Source organism: Peromyscus leucopus, chromosome 8b (assembly GCF_004664715.2).
Source record: "Peromyscus leucopus breed LL Stock chromosome 8b, UCI_PerLeu_2.1, whole genome shotgun sequence".
Taxonomy (NCBI): domain Eukaryota; kingdom Metazoa; phylum Chordata; class Mammalia; order Rodentia; family Cricetidae; genus Peromyscus; species Peromyscus leucopus.
Window position 1 is genome coordinate 88,681,762 of NC_051086.1, and position 24,680 is coordinate 88,706,441.

Here is a 24,680-nt window from a genome sequence, read left to right on the forward strand (position 1 = left end):
TATATAATAAATAATATTTATAAAAAGAGACTTTTTGAATATAAAATCAAAAAGATCAACAACTTCTACAACTTTTTACAAAACTTTGGATACAGCAGGTTGGTAGGAAATTCCCATTGGATACTATTACCTGACTATGGCGAGGATAATTACAATGCACTCATGTACTATTATTAAATAATTACTTGTCAGCTACTTGAATACACCCCAGAAACATGACTTTATCACTTTTAATATAGAATACATAGACATGAAAAGACTTTTAAATTTTGTATCCGTTCTGCTGAAGTGTCCTCATAATAGCAAGCATTATCCGGTTGACTTTGATTTCAGACTTCTGGAAGGAGAGGTGGGAGGGGGCATTTGGGATGCTAGGAAGGGGTGGGAGGTGGTGTACCTTGAGCAGTGCTCAGTGTCACAGGGTAGGGAGTGCAGGCAAGGGCCTACACTTGGCAAGCCAACTGCCCGACAGGAAAGTTAAGTAACTGCCCGGATGTCAAGTCAGAGTTAGCAGACCCCAGACAGAAGGGGGAAGGACAGATCCTTGCTCTGCTCCATTCCTCGGTCGCATCTCTGCTTTCTGATTCTCCTTAAGACAGAGTTGATGGATTGATCCACGCTGCCACGCCCATCTTCCTAACCCCAGCCAGGACCCCGTGCATCAGAACTCAGTTGGGAGAGGCTTCATTCTCTGTCTTGCCTCCTCTGAGCATCAACTCCAGGTCTTGGGAACTGAGATAGGCTACCTCACTTGCAGGTGGGGGAAGGGAAGCGCTGTGTTCAGGTTCTCTTGTCTTTTGGGTTATTCACGCCAAAGGGAGGGAAGGACCCGGGGAGGCCCTGCCCTCCTAACTCAAGGGAAATGGGGATCTTCACCCTTCCTGCCTGCCAGCCGCAGATTTGGAATCGCGAGATGATTGTTTCCACACTGGGGCTGTTAGTTAACTAAGGTGTCTAGCTGTTCTCCCTAGTGTCTGCTGGTGAGCGGGACTGAGAAGGGCAGAGCAGCCCCCTCTTCCTGCAGGGAGAGCATGGAACTGGAAGAGACTTGCCTGCACGTCTAACCTATTTACAAGGGCCACCATGACAGGCAGATGCAGTGGCAGGTAGAAGCTGTGGAATGACAGAAACAGATGTTGAGATCTGACTATTTCTAATGCAGAGCAGGGCTATAGAAAAAAACATGAGCCTAAGAGGAACTCAGTTATTTTTCAAATGGCTTCCCAGGCCGTCCAGAATTCTGAGTTCTTCAAAACTCAAGATCCTGCTCCGACAACTGCCCAGGGCCTCCCGCCACTACATCCTGGCTATCCCTATGGCTTTTCTCAGAATGGGAAAGTGTGTCAATTTGAATGGGAGTAGATGGACAAAAGGGACTGCAGGGCTCTGTTCTGTTTCACAACCCCCACCTCAGAGGCATCTTGGAATGTCATGAGTAGAGGCAGCTTGGAGACAGACTCTTGCCATGCTCTTGTCTTTACCACCAGGCCAAGAGCTCGCATTAGCCCAGCCTGTTCTGTTGCAGTAGAATTTTTTTTTCACTTTTATTTTCTTTAACATGTGCAAAGGTAAGCCTTGGGTCTGTCCCCAGCAGACCCTGGAAAACCAAAAAAGAAAGCCCCTCTGTAAAGCCACACACCATCCAGAGCAGGGTGAGAAACGTTAGATGAGAAAGAAGGGCCTCCCGTCCGAAGCCGGCTGGGTCCAGGTCGTGTATCACATGCAGCTGGCAAACAGTCCACGCTCCTTGCTGGCCAGTGCCGAAGGCTGGCCCAGATCTAGATCCTGCTTCCCGTGGGACTTCGATGAATGGATCCAGCGGCACAATCCACCCCTTCCCAGTGCCCTTTGGGAAATAAACAGGAAGAGTCAGAAACCTAGTAACTGCTGTTGACATCACCCCTGGGATGCAAAGATCACACAGGCTGTTGACAAGGCTGGTCTTGCTCTCTCCTAACCTCAGAGCCTGCTGTGGAGGGAGGACATGCCATCAGCAGGAACATCGGAGCCTGCAGCCACAAAAAAAAAAAAAAAAAAAAAACCCTTCTAGCTGAGGAAGCCCGCTGTAAGTAACTAGTAACTATGGCAGCTCTATTCCATGTAGAGATGGAGAAACCTGGTAGTCTGAGGGACTGACCAGAAGGCCATGGTCTGTGTTTCTGCTCAGGCACCAGCAGCTCGCTATGAATTGTCCAGAAGAAAGGGAACCAACTTAACTAATTACGATGAATCCCTTCCCAGAATGCTCTACTGAGAATGTTGATTCCTCTGTACAGTCCTATCCGGCAGGATTTGAGGTACCAAGGCCATCACCTCCCAGGAACCCCCAGCCAACCCTCAGCTGCGGGGCAGGCAGAGCTGAAACAGGCAGCGCAAGATGACCTGGATATGCCCAAGGTTCCACAAAAGACTAGTGACAGACCCAGGACACATGGCCAGTTAGATGAGGTGACTGGGTCCGTAGCTTTTTCAACATAGCGATAAAAAGCATAAACCCAATGCTTGTAAACTGCCGGTATTCGGGTACCAAGCCGGCAGCTAGCTGGAGACAGTGGACAAAACCCAAGCAATGGAGAAAGTATCTTCCCCACTTAGGCAGGGCGGGGATGCTGCCACTGTGCTGAGCTCTCCCTGGAGGGTACGGAGAGCGTGTGGCCTGCCCTGCCCTGCTCTGCGGCTCCTTTTCTGCCTGTTCTGCCAAGAAAAATGCCAGAGACTGTCTCTGCCTGCTGTCTCCCTGTCCGATGGTCTCTTGGGTTCCATCAGTAGTAGTAGCACCCACAGGGGTGAGAGGGTAGGAAGGAAACAGGTCTCAACCAGCTTCCGGCAAAGCAGGCTGCAAGAGCCTGGAGAAAGTAACTCTTGACCAGCCCTGCTGGGCCCCGGAGTCTGAGCACTGGGCCAGGCTCTTCATGACTGGGTCTAGTTCCCAGCAGCCCAGCAGGACACAGACCTTATCAAGAGGAAACCCAGGCTCAGCGAGGCAAAGGACCTCACAGTGGGAGAGAGCTCCCTTCTTATCAGGTGTGAGTTTGAGAGCCCCACTATGTGATGGGACTGAGGCTGTGATCTACATGGTCTTGAAACCATATCTGCATGATACTGGAAAACCAGCAAGTGTCTATCACAGAAACGTGGAGAAAGGGGGCTGCTTCCCTTCCTTCCTCCCGGGCACTAGAGAGTGAACCCAGGGTTTGACAGGTAGGTACTCCACTACCCAGCTACCCCTGATTCTTCTTAGGGGATGATTTTTAGTACAAGGGTTGGAGCGGAGCCATTTCCTGGACTTCAAAGACCAACCCAGCACTTCCTTCTCGGCCTGGAGGATCTCAGTTGTCCACATGGGCAAGGACTGAGTCACAGGATCTGTATCTGGGACCCACACTGCCTCCATGGGTCCAATATGAGGCTTGGTCTGGGGGTGCTGTGGCCCTAGCAAGACAACATAGGGGGTTTCTGGGGGCAAGCACATGAGTCTGTTGAGGCCACTAATACAGTCTGTCCTTCAGTGAAATGGGCGGGCTAGACAAATGGCCAGAAGGAGACTACACCTACATATCTCCTCAAAATGGCCAGAGCGGGTGTCATCTGATTGTGACGGCAGGGCCACATCATACCATGGAGGGTCTCAGAGAAAGGGACCACCCATGGTTTTCTGACATTCCTTCCACCCGGTCAGTCTGAGAGTCTCTGTACTGGCTGACCCTTCTCCTGTCCTTCCGAAAAGCAGAAGACTGCCAAGACGCTGTTCCTTTGCAGCAGCCCCGTGATGACGCCCTGATACCTCCTCTGACATTTCTGATTAGAGCTAGCTTCAGAGTTAGCATTCACAGTCGCCAACTTGAGCTTTATAAAAATTCAGAAAGGTGCCCATCCCACCATCGCTGTGCATGTGAGGAAGTCAGCAAGGAGTCCAAGGTTCAAGAGCAGGCAAGCGAAGTGCTGGGGCTCCACTGCCGTCCTCCCCACCCTTGACCTTGATACAGAAAACTGCCCCCTCCTCTATGGTTCTAGACCCTGCCGGGATGGAACGTACACCCTAAGGGGGATTCTTAGACGGACTGAGAGAGGCGTCAACCCTTCAATCAGAGGTAGTTCTTGTGATGCCAGGTACCTCCCAGCCCTACACAGGGCAAACGTGAGCTACCAGCTCCAGTGTGTCACCGGCTGGCTCCAAGGTGCTTGGGTGGAACACATTGCCCTGGCCAGCCATAAATGGACAGAGAGCTGCTTTTCCATCAGTCAAGTACATTCCCCGGCGTTCTTCCCCTCATTCCTCACAGCAGCTCAGGAAGGGTAACAGGTGTTAAAGTCAGGGTTGTTGACTGACAAGTGGGGGGACCTAATTGCAAAGCCTGGGATGCAGGGCAGACCCTTCTCAGGGGAGAGGGACGGAGAGAAGGGCCCCGCTGGCCTTAGGAAGCACCCATGTCAGAGACTTTAGGGCCACTCTGCTTCTAGGCTGACCTTCCCTGGGGTCCTTCCACGAAGACCACCTCTGGGAAGCTTGGGAGCATAATCCACCAGCCTTTTATCCCACCGTGATTACTCACCATCAGCCACTCTGAACTGGGATCCTTTCTCTTTCCCATCTCCCTCCATAAACTTGGTGAGCGTGCTCCCTGCTCCACCCAAGCTTCACATCTTGCTCCCCCACCCACCTCCCCAAGCTCTGGAGGATTTGTGCTAGGCCAAAGCTTGCCCTCTTAGTTCATGGTTGATGTGAAATGACTCTGCCCCAGAGTATGAGAGACTTTCCAACCCACTGTTTCAGGCTTTTCTTCTTCTTCCTTTCTTTCTTTCTTTCTTCCTTCTTTCTCTTTCTTTCTTTCTTTCTTTCTTTCTCTCCTTCCTTCTCTCCTCTCCTTCCTTCCTTCCTTCTCTTCTTTCTTTCTTTCTTTTTTTTTTTTTTTTTTTTTTTTTAGGACAGGGTCTCACTATGTATTCCTGGCTGTCCTGGAACTTTCTATGTATACCAGACTAGCCTCGAAGTCACAGAGACCTATTTGCCTCTGCCTCCTGAGTGCTGGTATTAAAAGCCAGTACCACTATACCCAGATCCTGTTTCTGGTATCTGAACCTCTCCTCCTTGGACAGTGAGGACACTGAGGTCCTAAGAAATGAAAATTAGGGGCACGGCTGGGACCAGACCTCAGCCTCTCTCTTCTGGCTGCACAGATGCTCAGTAACGACAGCCGGCAGCCATGAACAAATCTGGTCTAGCTCATCATTGCTAATTTGTGTAAAATGTTTAATCAATTGCCTGTGGCTTATGTGCACACCGTTGGTTATTACCTGAGCCTGGTGTAAATCTGCTACGTCACTGCCCAAGACCGTTCCCATGGAAGTGTGGGAAGCCCTGGATTCCCACTTCGGCTGGGGGAACTTGTTTGTCTTGGGAAGCTTAGAAAGAGAGACGAGGGGAGAGCAGCCCTGCGCCCCGCCCCGCTCCGCGCCCCGCCCCGCGCCCCGCCCCGCGCCCTACCTGGCCCCCTACTTGCAGGTGTGCACATCATAGATGCGGATGCACTCTTGGCAGCTGACGTAGCAGCACCAGTGGAAGACGCAATGGCATTTCTCCTTCCGCTTCTCCGTCCTCGTGTTGTGGCCGCGGCCACAGCACAGAAGATCGCAGCCATCGATGCCATGGGAGGTGACATTACAAGTCCTGTCCCTGGTGCCAAAGGAGCCCGTCTCAGGGTTGGGCTCACAGAAGTTGGGGGAGTTCTCATAGTAGACTAGGTCCCTCTCGGTGGGTGGCTTGAAGAGCGCGTACTTGGCTCGCAGGGTCTCCACCCAGCCTCGGGACTCCCGGTGCTTCTCCACCACCATCTCTGAGGCGCTGTCATACTTGTCCTTGAGGAAGTCGCCAATGGCACGGAAGTCGGGCTGGGCCCACCAGCAGGTCTTCACCTCACAGCTGCCCGACAGCCCGTGGCATTTGCACTTCAGGTGCATGTGGTCCAGGATGGTCTGGGGAAAAGGAGCAGCAGTTAGCCCAGACTGACCCACTGGGGCACCTGCCCCCCTGTCCCACATGCTCTTTCACCCTTACTCAGTGCCAGGAAGAATGGATGGGAACCAGTGTCCCTAGTCACACCCTCAAGCACCGGCAGGCTTCACGTTCACGTCGCATTCACCCAAGTGGTACTGACTGTTGGGCCCCTTCAATGCTGTCGCCGAGAGCTAAGCAATGGGCTCAAGCTTCCACAACCGGAGGAAGGGGGAAGGCTGGACTCCTAAAGTCAGTTCCCACCCCACCACCACATCACAGGCTTGCACAGACTCCGCCTGCCAAGCAGCACACTATAGTATAGTTAGTCTGCAGGTGCTTGCTCCTACAGGGCAGCAACACTCCCTGGCAGATTTCTATCCCCAAGAGAACCAGGAACAGGGCCACATGTGATGATTTGAGTTTGATACCAGAACCTACATGCTGGGGAGAACTGACTCCTACAAGTTGTCCTCCGACTTCCACACACACAGCGTGACACGTACACAGAGACAATGAATAAGCAAAGGTACTTAAATTTAAAAAAATAACAACCTACTCAGGGGCAGCTGGGGGAAAGGAAGGAGGGTGCTCAAGGGAGTACTTTGGGGTGTGGATGGGCCAGGAATCCCTGCTGGGGCTCCCAGAGTTGTGGGTAGCTGACTCACTGTGCGGCCTGCCTCGTTATTATGCTTGTTCATTGCCGAGCGGGCATCCGGTCTGTTTTCCCGTGCATCTGCGAACTCCCGCGACACAAGCACCCCGAAGTCGGCGTCCTCGCTGCAGCCGCCCCACTTCCAGCCTTCTCCAGGTGGCCCCTTATGATGCGAGTCGCAGCCGCAGATGGTGGAGGTACCCTCGGCGCAGGAGCGCGTGACCGCGAAGGCTACACCAGCCGAGGCGATGGCATGCACGAAGGCTGATTCGCGAGTGGCTGCGGAAGGATGTCGGGGAGAAGACGTTCAGGCTGGGGTCTAGGGTACAAAGCCTGGCCTCTGAGGGCTGGGAAGGAGCTCAAGGGCCCATTAGCTATCGAGGGAAGAGCCAACTGCCTTTCTGCTCCTCTTTAGTGAGTGCAGACCCTGGCTGGTATTCTCCCTTTACAGATGGGCAAACTGAGGCCCAGGCTGCAATGCTGCTCTGATAGGAGGGTCTATGATGGGGCGGGAATGAACACTGAGGAGCTAAAGTGGTCATTCCCTGTCCTGGCTCTTGGTCTCCAACTTTGCACCTCCACAAGCACACTTTCCCAAAACAGTTCTGAGCCCTCTACTCTGGAAACTGGAATCTGCCGCCTAAACCTACTAATCCACCTATGTTCCGCCCAAATCTCGGTTCCCAGAAAGGCAGATTCCTCATCTGAGTTTCGCATTACACTCTGCAAAATGGGTGCAGCTTCTCCTGCCATAGCTGCCCATTTCCTGGCCACATCCTTCAAAGCCACAAGGGTCGAGACACAGCGTAGTTTTTCTGCCTTTGGCCCCAGGGTCCCGGGAAGAGGAGATTCTCAGGGGGTGTCTCTAGCCTTGTTACAATAAGAGCTACCCCCTCGAACGCTGCGAACACACAGATCTGTCTTTCGGATGCTTTATTCCCTAAAATGTTCTAAACTCTGTTTTATAGACAGCGCACTGCGAGGCCAGAGGCCCAGCCATCTCTTCTTATAGGTCCCCAGGGCGGGTCGTGCCATATTGCTCAGGTGGTCGGACCCAGGTCTCCTTTCCTAGGTCATAGCCACAGCAGCCTCTGATGGCACGAAGCCCTCACGCGCTGGTGGCGCGTCCCACTTTCCCTGTAGCCTGAGAGGGAGCTGCCGCAGGAGCACGGGCCGGGCCCCGGGGGCTGCGCGCGGTGGTGATCCGGGCCTCCGGGCCCGTGCGCCCCAGGGGAGGGCGCCCCTGGCTTCCGGCGACCCGGCCCCGCCACGCTCGGTTCCCAGCGCCGGGGCCGCGGGGGTGGCGGGGGCGGGGCGGGGATTAGCCTGGGAGCGGCGCTGCCAGCCCCGCTGTGCCGGTCCCCGTCCGGCGGGGCCCGCTGCGCCGCTCAATCCGCCTTTGTTCGCGCGGTGTCACACCGCATTACCCGCATAATGCGGCCGCCGAGCCCCGGCCGCCGGGCCGGCCGCCACCACGTAGCAACGGGCGGCTCCCGCGGCCGGGCCGCGCCCCAGCCCCGGCGCCGGGCAGCGCGATCCCGGGAGGCGGCGGCCAGAGGGCGTGTGAATGGCGCGGCGACCGGAGCGGGCGCGCGGCGGGGGGCGGCGCTCGCGCCCTCGGGGAGCCGCGGGGGACCGCGGCCTCGCGCCTTCCGGCAGCCCACCCCCGCACCTACTGGGACGTGAGCAAAAGTGGACAGGACCCACCGCCTGCTCACGAGGCACCGGGGCGCGGGTACGCCTTCCCGGAGCCTCACCCCACTGCCTTCATCAAATCCCAGTGTCTCAGCCCCATATTCCCGGCACAACCGGGACACAAACTGCCCTTTTGCAGTGGGACCGAGGCATGTGGCGCAACCCACTGAGGCGAATCTAAACAGCAGACCCACAGCGAACCGGTATAAAGCTGAAAGGTCTGGGTGGACGATGTCCTGGGCGGGAGGCATGATCAGAAGGCCGGTGTTGCTTTTGGGGAGGCGTCGGGACGCCGGGCTGTTTGATTAAGCGCTACCTGGACTGAGGTGGGGCGCCGGAAGGCGGTGAGACCAACAGGCGGGCGAGATCGGGTTTGAAAAGCCAGCCGCCGCCGCCACTTGGCCCCAATTAGAGGCCAAACCTTTTATGTAAACAAGGAATAATTAGCTTTGATAATAGAAGCGTAAACAGAATCATCATCCATTGATTTGCTAATTGCCCTCCTGTCCCATGACAATAGCCAGCGTTTTTTGCCTGTAGGTTGTACAGACCCTTCGCACTAGACGCACAGGTGGGGGAGGGAGCGGAATTTGCTCCAATCGGGAGGGTAGTCATCTCCCATCTCCCAAACTCAGCTGACTCTCAGTCACCCCTCCTCTTCCTGGCTGTGAATGCAGCTTTTATCAATTCCTTCTAAGAGGAAGAGCAACACCACCACCCCCAATCGGCTGGCAAAACTCCAGTCGAGGCCAGCCCAGCTAGGGTCATTAAATTCCTGAACACAAGAGGTTCTGGAGCCAAAGTCCCCTTCTAGGAGCGGTGGCCCCACTCATCCCTCCCTCTCTTACACCCCATGCTCAAAGTCAAATGCGGCTACTTTCATCCACCAGGGTCACAGCTGGTTACACTTCCAGGTCTCAAGATAGCTGAGAGCAAATCTACAGGCCACCAGTTTATGGGCATGTCTTGCTTTCAGGACATGGGAACCAACAGGAACTCTCAGGGGACCCTTGGAGGCCGTCAAGTGCTACGAGCCCCAGGCAGCTTCCTCAGATCCTGGAGACTTTCCACGTCACAACACCTAGGCCTGGTACCATCCCACCCCCACCCCAAAGCCGTATTTGCATAGCACTTAACACAGCATAAGGGAAATGTCACCCATGTCCACATCAAAGCCTGGGTTCCCGCTGTGTCATCCAGGAAGGAAGGGCTCCGGGCTCCTTGGTGCCTGCCCTCCAGTCTCAGGACCTTGCTGCATCTCAGGGCTACCCAGCCCCCCTGCAGCACTGGAAAAGATGTGCTGATGTGGAGACAGCCTGGTCTGTCCAGAGATGGACCCCACCCACTTTCCACCAACTTTATTACCCTCCTAGGGAGATCTTGGACTCAGAGTTTCCCACGATGGGAGGAAGAAGGGCAGGGTCCTGGGACCCTTCCCGCCACCTCCCACCCAGCCCCAGGCAAGTACCTTTGTCCAGGACAGGCCCAAAGATGGCCAAGCTGTCATCTATGGTGGTGCAGTTCCATCGTCGGCCCCGGAACTGATGCTGGCACTCCTGGATGCCCAGCTTCACACCTTCCGCTACACTGGGCATGATCTCGATGTAATTGCGGCAGAAGCGCAGCTGCTTGGGGACCAGGCCTGGGATGGAGCCGCAGAGCAGAGGCTGGGAGCCCAGAGATGTGTACTGCTGGCCCAGGGCCAGGGACCTGCGGGCAGACAATGGGCATGGCACTGTAGATACAAAACATTTGGCCCAGTAGGGAAGTCATTTCTTCACAGAGGGGGGAGTAGGGTAAGGGTGGGATGATCCATGGCTCTGGCACCTCATGTGCTTTTTTTGGCTCCCTTGGGGACATGGTGTCCCACGAAAGTACAACACTGGTTTAGGCAGTGTCCCTCTGACATGGACACACCTGACTGCCAGGGTATGTGGAGCAGCCGCGCCTCTGGGGGAGGAGGGACTTTGCGGGTCTGTATTATGTCATGAAAATAACCCTCGACTCGAAATGTAGAATTGGGGCCAGGACCAAGTTCTGCCTGGTGCCTGGGCCCAGTTGCCCTGGTGGGAATTGCAGGACTCCCGCTGAGCAATCTCCCAGGGACTCTAGGATTCATGGGCCGTGTGGAGACTAACAGCCATTCGTGGGAGGAATCCACATAAAGGACAAAGGAAGCAGAGGCCATTGTGGCTCCAGCTCCATCTTAGGAAAAAACAAAACAGAAGCATAAGTCTCAGCAGAGCTTACACACACACACACACACACACACACACACACACACACACACACACAAGACCCCGCAGCCTCTTCCCCAGGATTAGCCTGTCTGCCTCTGATGTCAAGCACTCTGTCTACAAGGGCCTCCACCTCCATCTTTCTCGTTCCCTAGAAGTTTCTAGAGTGCCACCTCCCCTCACCAGAAACAGAGGCTCCGTGTCATGACTAGTTTTTGCTCAAGAGCAAAAGGAAAAGTCTCAGCAGGCATTTCCCCCCACCCTGTTCTTCAGTCAAGCCACCCCATTCTTCTACCAACTCTTCAACCCTTGGGAAGTACATGTGGGGGGCAGGGTTATATACCCTAGACAAATCAAGGTACTGCCAGAGCTGCCCTCTACTTTTTCCTTCCCTCTTCCCAAGACAGGGACAGCAGAAATGATGGCATGGGTCCAGGGACTTCACAGTCAATTGTAGCCAGCCCCGTGATAAGGGGCAGTGTCCTAGAAGAAGGTGGCCTAGGCACTGGCCAAGGTCAAGTCCTGGATTCAGGAGCCTTGCTTGGGAAGAGGGCCTTGGAGCCTCTGGAGTGGGTCAGAAAGCATGCCAGAGCTTCTTGACTATGGGTGAACCAAACACGGGACATTTATGGACTCCTGTTGCTCAGCACCGTTCACAAAACAGACCTGATCCATTTTTGAACATGTCTGTTCGCTGATGAAGAACCAGGGTTTCCAGAACGATTGCCCCAGGCTTCTTGGGAACAAGTATGTGGCCGATCAGAGTATGCTATAAGCTGCCTTCCCAGGACCCTTCCCAGCACCCTTCCCCCACACTAGACACTCAGAGTCTTGCTCAATTCAGAGACTCCAGGGCAACGTGGCACACAGCACCGCCACTTCCAGCAGCCTCTGGTCTCAGCTGTCAGGGGAAGAAGTCCAGGTTTTCCCATTTGTTGATTGGGAAGAGAGACTGGGGGGAGGGGCAGAACTGGGGGATTTTGAATTGGAGAGGAGTCACGTCCAGATCTGAGAGTCCCCAGCCTCACCTTTCAGAGCCTCATGCATGCCTGCAAGTGATCTCCCACTGAGTTCTCCCCAACCCAAAGCCCTGAGCCCTTTTGAAAAGGAAAATCCGGAGACCTGGTGGCGCATTCCTGTAATCTCAACTCTTGGGAAAAGCAAGAGGATCAGAAGTTGCAAGCTAGCCTGGGCTACAACAGACTCTGTTTCATTGAGACAGAACAAGAGTGAGAGAGAAAGAGGTAGCCACTGAAACATTAATGTCGCACCATCACGGCTAACTACAGCTCCGTTGACTCAATGCCCTTTCCTGATAGCACCCCAGCACACAGTGGGGACTTTACTAGCAGTGCAGACCATAGACAGAGCCAAGGGACTGCTGTTAGAAACTAGACTGCCTGGTTCCAGAGCTCTGGGGCAAGCCACTTACCTCTGCCTTATGGGCAAGGCCTGCTGGGTCTCCAGGGAGCTGGGGTAACTTCTGTCTACACCTTAGTGGGCTCATGCCTAAGTGGGAGACAATGGTGAGCCCAGAGCCTGATGGCACAGAGCACATGAAGCCCGGGAGGGAGCCCCACTCTGTGTATGGAAGAAAACACAACACCTAACGTGTAGTATAGGTCTGACCTCGGCTGGGCACAGTTCTAATGCTTATGACATTAACCTGTGTAATCCTCATAGGTCTGTGACGTAGAAACGGCTGCCATCACCATCATCCCATTTCATAGACGAGGAAACCAAGGCAAGGATCCGCAGGCCTCTCTCCCTTCTTTAACCCTTACCATGCCCTTTCCCAGCACACAGCCCTGGTCTGCACTCACCTCCCAAGACTTGCAGTCATTAGAAAGGAAAATGTAGCAAGGGTTTAATGTAGACAGCTCATCACCCTGAGTTATGCTCCCCTTCTCTTCCAAACCTGTCCCCTTAGCCTGGCTCATAAGCCAAGCATTTCCTTAACTTCTCTGCATCCGTTTCTTCTTCTGAGCAGACCCCACAGGAGGAGTAAAGGTGGACAGCTCAGTGCCAGGCACGTCAGAACCCCCGAAGGAATGGTGGCCATGCCCTCAGTACTCTGTCCCTGCCACGTCACCACCCTCATTTCCCTGACTTGGTACAACACATGAGAATTTCCAAAGCCACCCCCCATTAAACAGGCCTCAGGACAGAGCTGAGACCCTTCACCAACAGTCCTGACAGGGCTGGCAGAGCAGAGGCCTGTGACTGACAGACAGGCCGAGCTGAGCAAAGCCATGAGTGACTTGGATGAATGTTCAAGCTAACAACCAAAGGGCACAGGCGCATTTCCAGGATGCTCCGGTCAAAGGTCTCAGTGGATCTGGACATCCTGTGGTAATTAGCCAGGGCCTCTGGGGATGGGGCTCAGATCTAGGGATGGCTTTGGGCTCTTCAGCCTGTGGCCTTGGGACTGAATTCTGTGGGACAGACAGCTGCCCTCCCAGACATGCCCTGCCGGCCCTGAGCTGTGCCCACGCAGCATGGCTGACATTCCATCATCGCAGACATATCAACGTAACCCACTTCTTGTCCCCATTACAGAAGAGTTTGTCCCCCTGGGAGAGTCAACATGAGAGCCTCTTCTTCTCTCTCTCCCCAGTGTGAGTGGCTTTGATTAGATTTGCCTTAAGGCCTGCTAAAACTGCTTCACACCCTTTGCACATGCTGAGCCCTCCACCTGGGCGCCTCTCTGCACCATACCCAAGGCAAACCCACCCTGAATCACTTCTAAAGACTTCCATGAACTCCCAGGCAGAAATAACCTCTCCTAGCTTGAGTTTTCCTGCACCCCATTCACCCCTTCTCAATACAGAAGGCTAGCTAATTTGTTTGCAGCCTGTCACACAAAGGGGGCTTGTCTTCTACACACATACACCAGCACACTTGGGCTTCCAGGCAAGAAACAGAGGATGCCCCCCAAAGAGCCAGCCTGATGCCCCCACTCGGCAGGTTCCAGGCAGCCGGAGGTTTCACCCACACACAGGACAAGACTCCTCAGTTCCGCTGAGCGACTTCCTACATTGAGGATCTGAGATGATGGCCAGGCTCCCAAAAGAGGCTGGAGCATGGCTGGCACCAGCAGCTGGTGAGGGGGAGGACAGAGGGCTTGCCAGGCCTGCCCTGCTGGGTAGGGGCTATTTATACCCAGCTCCTGTCCCTTTCTTGCCCTGCTCTGCCCAAGGCCCTGTTGCCTTCAGCCCCAGGGACAGCTCATCCTTCATCCCAACTACCCACCATCCAGCTGGACTCGGGCAGATACAAGCAGCCAGATGAATGGGCCATCGTTGGCAGCAAGCCATAGGCCCGTCATAGAGCCCTGAGTGCTGGCCCTAAGGAAGAAATACCACTCTCCAATTAGGCCAGACTGGAAACATCCCCATAGCCTTGTCAGGTTCCCACGGCCACCTAGTTCTTGGTCACCTATTTGTCACCTGTGGATAGAGGGCTGTGGGTGGGTGTGCATGGTGACAAGATCAGACACACGAAGTTCTCCTTGCTGGAGAGGGGGCGCCTGGACCTTGCCCATGCTAGGCAAGGGCTCTGCTGCCCTAGATAGTGGTGTTCTGAGACAAGACCATAGTCTGTAGCCCATTTGGGCCTTGGCCTTGCAATCCTCCTGTCTCAGACACCTGAGTACTAGGATTACGGGTGTGCACCCCACATCCAACTGAGACGTAACAATTTTAATGCGTTAATTTGTATTCTTTAGTTACGTATAAAATTAATTAGAAGGAAAATGGGGGAAAGATCTGCAGCCATTCCCAAAGAAAGTGCTTGTTAATACTTCTCACAGTGAGATACAGAATTCTTTGTTTTGTTTTTGTTTTAGAGACAGGATCTCATGTACCCCAGGCCGGCCTTGAACTCCCCATGTAGTCAAGGATGATCTTAAATTTTTGAGCCTCCTGCTTCCTCTACCTGAGTTCGAGAATTGCTGGCATGAGCCACCATACCCAGTTGATACAGTGCTGGGGATCCAGCTCAGGCCTTTGTGCCTGCTGTGAAGGCACCCCACCAACTGAGCTATACCTTTAGCCCCAGTCAGAGAATTCAGGGCAGCCTAGCTGCTGCATTGACTCACAAAGGGAAGTGTCCCCTGTGACCTGAAATACCTGCAGACTCTGCATCCCAGCATGACTGAGCCCCCACTGGGGCCAGGCTGGCTCTGCCGGTCAACACCAGCCTCATCCTACCAGGTAGCCTCTCCTGTAGCCAAGCCCGGCTTGTTTTGTTTGCTTTTAAGTTTAGAGTCTTCCAATACAGGGTCTTAGAGCTTAGGGAGGTGTTGGGAGTCACCAGGTCCAGGCTGCTGTTAACTATTTTTGTTTGAAAATGGACACAAACACAACCTCCCTCCTTTCCCTATATATAAAACATTTTAAAAGAGGGATTTGCTCGTGTGTGTGTGTGTGTGTGTGTGTGTGTGTGTGTGTGTGTGTGTGTGTGTAAAATGAACACAGAATTTCCATAAGATCCAGCAGCCCCAGCCTAGGCTCATATTCCACAGTAATGAATGTTTAGGATGATAAGAATGTTCTAGAAATAATGGTGGTAGTTGCATGACATTGGAATGAACTTAACACATTGATTTATACAATTAATAATAGCTAAAATGAGCAGGACTGTGTCTACCTGGGTCCCTCAACTTTTTAGGAAACTTTTGGAGAACCATTGGTCTGCTCTAGTTTTATGGGGATACCAAAGCTCGAAGAGGTTTTGTTGGTTTTTCTGGGTCACTCGGTTGACTGGAAAGATCAGGAGCTGTGGCCACAGCTCTCCATTGCCAACAGGCTCTTCTCCCTGCACCGCTGTCCCTTCCTGTGAGTCCCAGGGTGTGATAAAGACACATTCTCAGAAGCTTCTCTAGCACTCTGAGGAGTGGACAGAATGGACCTCAGAACCACAGCACAGGGAGAAAGCTCTCTGGATCCTCCACTGGTCTTGGGATGAGTTCTGGGGTCAAGCCACCCCCATCTTGCTCTTCTTGAGATCATGGGAGTCCTTGCCCTTCCCTTCTCATGGAGCTAAGTGGCCATCCTTCCAGCCTCAAAGATGGATCACTATGAGATTCTGATCCACAAGCCTAGGACCTCATAAAATAAACACCCAGGGATTGGGAGGGAGAGGAGGGCTCCACTCCTCTCCTGCACAGACCACAGGGCTTCTAAAAGCCCATAAAGGCACACAGCCAAGTACTCTGTCTGCTGGCTTCTAGGCAATACTAGACAGAGACCCAACCTGCATCTGGTCCAGCAGAACTCTACCCTGTATGGGCAATATGGAAACTTCTAGAAGCCAAAAGAAAATCTTGAGACATGAGCAGAAAGAGCCAAGGTATTGCCTTTCCACTTAGACAAGGTAGAGCTGGTGGGTATAATGAGGGAGGGGACAAAGTTCCTTCCCGTGCCTGAGGGCTGGGAAGGAGCTGAGCCTGGTGGGCCAGAGTTCTCTCAACTCCTGGATCCTCCGTGGGCCCTGGAAAGGGACATTTGCCCTGGCACCTCGGCAAGAAGCTTTGACAAAGCGAGTGGAGGCACAAAACTCAAGATGCACATCTGCCACCACCTTTCCTGGAATACGTGCTGATCTCAGACACACAAGGACCCTGTGCAAGCTGAGCAGCTACTATACCCTTCCCAGCAGCACAGTGCATGGCCAAGGAGATGTCGTCTCTGAGTGATGCCGTGCCCGGCAATTCACAAAGGAAACCTAGATGCTGCCCTTCACAGAAGTGGGGAGCCCCTGGACCTCTCTCCACCCCACAGGCCCAAGGGAGCATCTGCCTTTCTGGATCCAGCAGCAACAGAGACCACTCAGCTCACATACAGGGGCTGAGGGGAAGAGGGAGGAGCCCAAGGTAGGGCTGGGTTTCCAGTTTGACTGAGTCTGGGTCGGCAGACTGGGCCCAGAGAGAATAAGCAAACGGAGGCTTGGTCCCAGCAGCTGGGCTCACATCCTTCCCTGGTAAACACATTCACTCAACGCCTGCTCACTCGGCATCACTTACTGAATGATGACTCCAGACCTGGCAGAGCTCCAGGTACTAGGAACACAGAGATGAATGAAGCCCCACAGAACAGCACCCAGGCCAGGAGGCATCTATCAACGACAGACCAACAAGCCCTCTTCAAGTACCTACCAGCTCAGGGCACTGTGGATGCCACACAAGGGCAGGAGATGGTCTTTGGACGCTTGTCATTCATAACTCCTGTCATTTTTGCCCTAGCATAGGGAAAATCACTTAGTCTTCCAGAGTGGAACCAATGGGTCCCCGCTGCCGTGATCAGGAGCAGCTCTGCACCTGGTAATTAGATCCGGGTTCTCTTAAGCACTTGGAACAGACAGCACCCTCAGAACAGCTGGTATACCTGGGTAACCATTTTATCTCTCACCTGAAGTCTTGGGCTATTCAGAGGAACAGATGAGGAGAGAAAGGCTGGCAAGGAACCCACCTGCTGAGGTTTACACCACTTCAGGCAGGCTGGCAGAGTTTGAAGCATCCGAAGCTGGACTTCGATCTGTTTACTTATCAGTCACATGTGCAATGGGACAAGGGCAGCCCTAGAGATCAAAAGCTGGGAAGCAGCTGGGAGACTGATGTGACAGTTGGCAATAAGGAGATTCTGGACCTGGCGACACATTGCCACAGCCAGAGACCTCACTGCCACTGGCCTCAGGTGAGCCAGAGAGGCTATCCAGGGCTGTGGCAGTAGATGGGCATGCTGTCTGTCTCAAGACAAGGGCTTCAGGGACAGAGAGAAGGCTGTGGATAAGGACAAAAAGAGAGGAAGAAGTGAGGGTCTGAACCAGGATGACCAGGAAGATGGAGATGGCATCCATCATGGCTAGAAGCTAAGGAAAAGGAAGTCTTGGGAACAGTGACAGCCCCAGACCCTATATACAGACAGTGGGGAGTACAGAGCCCAAGAAGAATACAGAAGGCAGACATTCCCACTTGAGGACAGTTATTCAGAAGGTAGAGTGGAATGGTACTCTAGACCTGATCTCCCCAGCAGGTACCTGGGGGAGCTGGGCCAACTGGAAACCTCATGTTGGGGCACTGATACCGTATGGTACCCAGGCAGGGAGGTCCGACACTGGCCCAGCCCAGACCTCACACAGACAGGCCTAAAACCTGTGGGGCCCTAGGTTACATCCTTGGTTTCTGTTGCGTGGTCCTTACAGAGGCGTACAGTCTGCATGTGTGGGTGGGCGTCACACTGTTCCTTCTGCTGTCCCTTGTCTGCTCTTTTCTCCCTAAGTGAGAGCTCTGTTTCACCCTAAGCCATCATCACCTCAGCCAGGTGGAGCCATCACCTCACCTCCTCCTCTGGAGACTCCTTTCTGGCCAACGCAGTGGGGTTTTTCCCCCCATCTGACCTTCTCCACCCCGTGAGAGCTGCCCGGAAACCAGCGTCTGTGTCTGTTTCTCAGGCTGGCTCCCCTGAACTCTGGGTTTTGGGCTTTGGCTAGACTTTCCCATGTCACCAAGACCACCACGAGCATGGCAGGAGACAGGAGGCAGAGCCTCTTGGAGAATATGAAGGAAAAGGGATTCCAGGCTGGCAGTCCACATCATGGGGTGAAACCCACAGGCGTGAAGAAAGAAAACCAACGTCAAAGTCATTCCTTCTGGAAGGAAGCAGCCACTGAGAAGGGCAGGTGGCTTCCTTCTTCTTCTTCTTCTTCTTCTTCTTCTTCTTCTTCTTCTTCTTCTTCTTCTTCTTCTTTCTTCCTCCTCCTCCTCCTCCTCCTCCTCCTCCTCCTCCTCTTCCTCCTTCTTCTTCCTCTCTCCCTGAGGTTCCCATGGAACTCAAGCAACAAAACTTACTGGCTCTGCTGGCCAAGAGACTGCCTACCTTGGGAGTAACTCCAACAATTCATCTTCACCCCCTATTTCTAGAAGCTCCTTTCAGGGCCAAGAGGAGGCCTTCAAGGAAGCAGTGCACTTGCCCGGGATCCCAAAGAGTCTTGATGCTGGGCAGCCATGGAAGGAAGAAAATGATGTGAGAAGCAGCATCCCCCGAGGGGCCACTCGAGCCCCTGTTGGAGGGAGGTGGTAGCCGGGTGGACCCTTTCCACCCAAGACAGCCCAGCCTCAATGGAATGTCTACTCTCCGCCACCACCGCAGCAGGCCTGCAGGCCCTGATCTGATAAGGTGTGACAAGGCCGCCTGAAAAATGTTGAAACCTGTGAAATGTTGAAACCTGTTTTTTTGAGGTGTTGTGAGCATGAGCCAGCCCCCACCCCACCCCACCCCACCCCCGCCTCCATTTCGCAGGAAGGTGGAGTCGATCACAGTGGAGAGGAGAGGAGGAGGAGGACAGAAGGACTGTCCCTCCTGGCTAAATTGGGGGTTGGAGTGCGAGCAGGCTGGTGGGCCCTGAAGAGGAGGGAAGAGGGTTAATGACTGTGGGGAGAGAAGGAGGAATCCAGAGACTTGGAAGGGGAAAGGTGGCAGATGAGAAAAAAGGAGGAGACGGTTCCGGCAGCCATGGCTTGCTCTGCAGCCTGGCCTGGTTCACTTTCTCTAGACTTACCGGGGGAAGACACAACCCAGGATATCCAAGGATGTCAGGACCAGACCAGGGACCTCCCACCTCAGACCCCATGAAGATCTCTCTGAGAAGTGCCAGCTGTCTCAGGGACATGGCTTCCAGGAACTTAGGTCAAGAACTGAGTCATTTCCTACCAAGCAGTTCCCAAGTGAATCCCATGATCTTCCCTTCCCCACCCTCACTGGGCAGGGCAAGCTTGCCTTTGAAAACCATGGTCTGGCCTCTAGCCTCAGACACCACAGTTAGGCCCTGTTTCACAGACAAGACAACCAAGGCTCAAAGGCTTGCTTGGGTCACATCATCCCTGCCTGGCAGTTGGAACAACTCTCCTAGTTCTCTCCAGATGCATTTAGTCTTTCTAGGGGGAAAGATGTCGAGCATCCCTGAAACCCTGTCAAGAGTAGGGGTCTCTGGGTACAAGGCTGATAGATAATAAAGGCTTGTAGAATACAAGTTTCTGCTTGAAAATGCCCCTTGCTGGCTTCTGGCTGGTTGGGGGAGGGTGAGATATAGAATGTATTATACAGAAATAATAAGATAAAGAGGTAAATTGTTGAATCTACTTTTAAAAAGCAACTACTAGTTTTAAATATTTTGTACTGGATTGGATTTTTGTATATTATATACCAATTTTGTATATTGATATAAACTTGAAATTATTTTTGTTAGAATACACTGTACATACATTTCTAATCTTGTTCAAGGTATTGTATCTATATAGCTCATTTAACAATGTAGTGCAAATTGCTAGTCCTTAAAAGTTATTACTACCAACTAATTAGGATATAAAGAAATGAAAGTTAGTAGTTATTGCAGTCGAACTTGTAGTCATATTAGGTATGTTTTCAAGGTCAAACAGATATATTTTAGATAGACAAGTCATCTTCAAACACTTCAGAGATCTACAGAATATAGCATTTAAGATGTTTTAATAACATAGGTTCTTTTTTTTTCTTTTATGACAATGGGACATGTCTGCTCCTGGCAGCACCAATCTACTTCAGAGAAGATGATGGGCATTGAAGAAAACTCCATATGGTGTTTACTTTCTTTGTGGCAAGTTAGCCTCTGGGCAAGAAAATGCCCTTATTTCAACTGCTGACAAAATGGACAAGCAGGACACAAAAGAAAGGACTGCCGAACTCTGCCAAGACAAAGTAGGGCAGCCCTTCAGAAAATCCTGCTTCACAGAAAAGTCTGTCAGATATGCTAGGCCTGTTGGCTGAAGATGGATACCCCAACATTGCAGAGGAACCTTGGGTGACTGTCCAGGCAGTCAGCTGTTTCTGTCATTTCTCACATTTTTCACAAGTTGCTTATTTGCACTTCCTGCTTACTTAGGTAATATTATTTCCTTCTTGGGTCTCCAAGGGAGTTGAAGACTAGATAGTTATAGTTTTCCTTGTTAACATATTCAGAAAAGAAACTCACTAAAAAGGTGTAATGTGTAAAAGTTTGAAAGACATCAAAAGATAGTTTTTGGTTGGTAATACAAGTTAGGATAGATAGTTAATTAGGTACAATACTTTGCACTCACCAAAATAGGATAGACAATGGAGTATTTTCTTTGAATTTGTCAAATATTAATGGACTAGACATTATTAATGTAATTCTTGACTATATGTTTTGTATATACTTATTGTACTTATTGTATATAGTTTTTCTTGTATTAGTTATAATCTTTTATTATTTTAGACAAAAAAGAGGAAATGTGGTGATATATTGTATACTCTAATAAAATTTGCCTGAAGATCAGAGAACAGAACAAGCCACTAAATAAAACATAGAGGTCAGGCAGTGGTAGCACACACCTTTAATCCTAGCACTTTTGGATGAGGAAAGCTTTTCAGGCTGAGGAGTCCTAGAGGTAAGAGGTTCCTTTGTCTCTCTGATCTTTCAGCATTCACCCCAATATCAGGCTCCAGGGTTGTTGTTTTTTTTTTTTAATGTAAAAAGACCATTTAACAATTCACATTATGCAAGTGTGAGGAGTCCCACTTGAGGTAGAATTCTAAAAACAAGAGTGTCTAGTGGAGAGAGGCGGAGAGGGGTGTCAAAGAGATGGTCTGTGCTCTAGGCCTGAAAGCTCAGCTTGATTTGGTTGTCCTTTTCTCTCTGGGCTCAGCGTTTATTTCTTTACCTACCAACCTGCCAATCAGAACTACAGACATCAATCAGAACTACAGACGCCAATCAGAACTACAGACGTTCCCTAAGCCCAGTTTGTTTCATTGGTGCCCTTGAACCTTATCCACTTCCTCCTTGCTGACCCTCTAAATCAGAGTTACAGATGGCAGAGACAGTCTCCCACGTGCAGATGGGTGCCTGACAGGATCTGGTTAATTGTTCCGGGAAACGAAGTTGGCCAGTTCCTTGGTCTGAACTGTTCCGGGTTCTCATGGAGCTTTCCTTCAAGTCAAGTTTTGGTAAAAGAGAAAACAGTCTGCCTAGCCATTCATTTCACTTTGAGCACTTATTCACCCCTCAAGATCTGAGATTAAAATCCCCTCTTGTTTCCAGTTTAGACTGCTCCTTCTGGTCATCTCTTGAGCTGATCAGAGGGAGGCATGACCCTGAACACCCTCCATTGAGCCGTTTACAGAGTCCATTTTGCCACTAAATGGTGATACTTTTCAGAGGACAAATTGTCTCTGCCACTGGGAACTACTAAGTGCAGAGCTTGGCTTCCCAATGGGCACAGGACCCCTTGGAGGGCCTCCTTGGACTAGACCCAGTGGCTCCCACTGACCTCCCCGTCATTCCTCCCTGCCTGATCACTCAGCCTGACACCATGACAAGCTGAGGGCAGAAGCCACCCTGCTGGTTCCCTGGGCTTTTTCCACAGCTGCTGCACAGCCTGGGAAATCCTTATCTGAGTTGTCAGATGCAGAAAGCTGAGCTATTGGCTGGAAGCTCACTCTAGACCATCTCTCTGGGGGCTCCATGAAGGCCACAAGCCTGCCATGTATCTTCATTTCAGAGGCAATTACCCTGGGCCAGCCCTGCCTGCGCTAGACATTGAGAGCATATAGATGTTTGTGGTTATAGTTATAATCTTACAAGAACTACGGAGCAGCCTAGAGCTGCTGACTGGGATCTTGGTGCCTCCCTGCCCATTTCAGATCCAGATATCAGCTACTGCTGGGACCAGAGCCTTGAGAGCTCACCTTTCTCCATACCTCCCATACCATGCCCTTTGGAGGGCCGAAGATGATCACTGCCCAGCTGGCTGCTCGGGTCAGGAAGGCAGGTGAGACACCGAAGCAGGCAACTTACCAGGGGCAGATTTGCAAAACCCAGACACATGGACTCCAGCACTAACCCGCTGGACCAGCCCATCTGGGAAGGAGACTAGGAAACCCCATTAAACACCTCCAGAGAAGTAGGACGGCCGAATAGCCGGAGATGGTGCAATGCAGGGTTCCCAACCTCCTCTATAAAGTTCACTGCCAAAGACGTTTGACCTAAGAGGTAACCTTCAGCTGTCAGGGAAATGAGAGGCAGAGGAACAAGCCATATGATGCTGCAGAGGCAAGCAGACTAGCTGAGAATAGGTCACGTGATGAAAGACTACCGGCCAACGTCTCTGACGAGCCAACGCCATTTTGAAAAGTGCATTGGGCATGAGGAGAAATACTTTTAGGTTAAAATGAAGGGAAGAGGCAACAAATAACTGGAGCCTAGGTTGGAAACCCTTGGGGTAAAGGCAGTAGAGGTCACCACCAGAAACCAGGATCACTGGGAATCTGTAGGAGTTCTGTTAAGCAGCATGAAGTCTTGAGTTCGGAGCCAACCTCGCATATCAGAATCTCAGAGTTCATGATGAATAGAATGTACTTTATAATTGTTCAGCAAAAACAAACGTGCATGTGTAAAACATTAGAAATGGCTGCACTGGGAAGCATGTAGATGCTTGCTCCTTGCACTGTTCTTGTCTGCTTTTCATTATGTAGCTCTGCCTGGCCTGGGACTAGCTATGACCCTGGCTCCCATGACCTTGAGTATGCTAGCTAAGCACTCTACCCATTCAGCTACATACATCTCCTGCCCCGCCTCGACTTTTCTGGTTCACTTTCCCCCCTGGGTTGTGGTGTTGAACGCTAGGCCCTGGTAGCATGCTCTGCCAGCTCTAAACCTCTGAGCAAGACCCACAGCCTTCATTTACAATTTTCGTAATAAAACTTTGAAGAACAATAGAAGCTCCCAACTCATTTGTGGGGACTTCTGGATGTAATCTGCGCAGGGCTGGACCTGCGACGGCCCAGTTGTTGGGAGCACCACCAGGTCGGGGCCCTGGAATCGACACTGGCACCCCGGCACCAGCACCAGCACCAGCACCAGCACCAGCCGGGCAGCAGGTGCGCAAGCTGCAGCCAGGGGCGGGTGGGGATGGGGGCGGGCGCTTTGCCACACCCGGCGCTCAGGGCTACGTTCCCGCTCCGTGCCTTTCAAGGTGGGTATTTCCACCGCATTCCCAGGAGGTCTCCCTTGCGCCTCGTCCCCCACAGCGCCAAGGATCCGCAGGTGAAGGCAGCCTGGTCGGCACCTGGACTTCCCCCGCCCTCCTTCTGGAGGCTGTGCGCAAGTTCAAAGCGCTGCCTGCCCCTCCCTCCCGGGCCCATTCCCGGGAGCGAGCCTCAACACCTTCCTTTGCACCCCCTGCCCCACACCCACATCATCACGTTCACCAGTCCCGGGCTCCTGCCTCCAGTTCCTCCACTGAGCCTGGCCTTTCCTCTCTGGGTTTGTGAGTGCCCACCCCACACTCTTAGCTGCCGGCAGACCCAAGCAGGACCCCATTAGGAATTCCAGCATTTAGGAGGGCCACTGGGTCTCAATGATGACTACATGTGAAGTTCACAGTAATGATGTCTGGTCGTCCTCGAATCCATAGGACGTGAGGGGTCTGGGTGCTCAGTGGGTCCTCCCTGCCTTTCAAGGAGCAGGCCAGGAGCCAAAGGAGACTGGGGCCCACTCATGAGGCTCCACTGGTGGGCCCTATCTGCCCCGCCCGCCCTACGCCATACATCCTTTCCTGGTACCCAGAGTGTGCCTGCCTTTCTTTCCCAGCCCATGGTGTTGCCCTCTTCCTAGCGCTCCGGGTTTCTCAAGCCTCCATCTTGACAGCCGCAGCAGCCAAGCTGTGTTTTGATCAGCAGCGCTGAGTGAAAAGTGTTTGGGCATGTCCCTCATCTACATAGGCTGGGTATAAATCACAGGCGCCTCTGAGCTCGGAGTTTAAGAGCCTTGCTGCTAACCGCTTGCTAACTAACATCCACTGGAGAAGGAAGGTCCCAATGAAAAATACTTTGAAAAGAAACTTTGTCTTAGGCGCTGTTGGGGGGGACTCCGACTCCTGTCCACACTACATCCCTCCTTGTATCTCTCTTCTTCTGCAATTTCCCCTGACTTCTCCACCCAGATTTCCAAGCCTTGAGGTGGGGGTTTACATGCCTGTGAGTACAGAAACTCAGACATGTTGGGTGTCCACAAACAGGCCTGGGGTTTAAGGTCTCAAGACTTG

General features: G+C 52.5%; 1 protein-coding gene across 1 annotated transcript in view; it reads right to left on the reverse strand.

The window, feature by feature from the left end:
* Positions 1–201: 201 nt before the first annotated feature.
* Positions 202–24,680, reverse strand: part of Wnt3 (Wnt family member 3) — a 45,424-nt gene continuing 20,945 nt past the window's right edge. Inside the window, exons 2-5 of the mRNA XM_028882666.2 lie at positions 9,811–10,052; positions 6,661–6,926; positions 5,486–5,973; positions 202–1,846 (exon numbers count right to left, since the gene is read on the reverse strand). Coding sequence (XP_028738499.1) covers positions 5,494–5,973; positions 6,661–6,926; positions 9,811–10,052 — 988 coding nt within the window. The 3' untranslated portion in view covers positions 202–1,846; positions 5,486–5,493. The remainder of the gene's footprint in view (positions 1,847–5,485; positions 5,974–6,660; positions 6,927–9,810; positions 10,053–24,680) is intronic.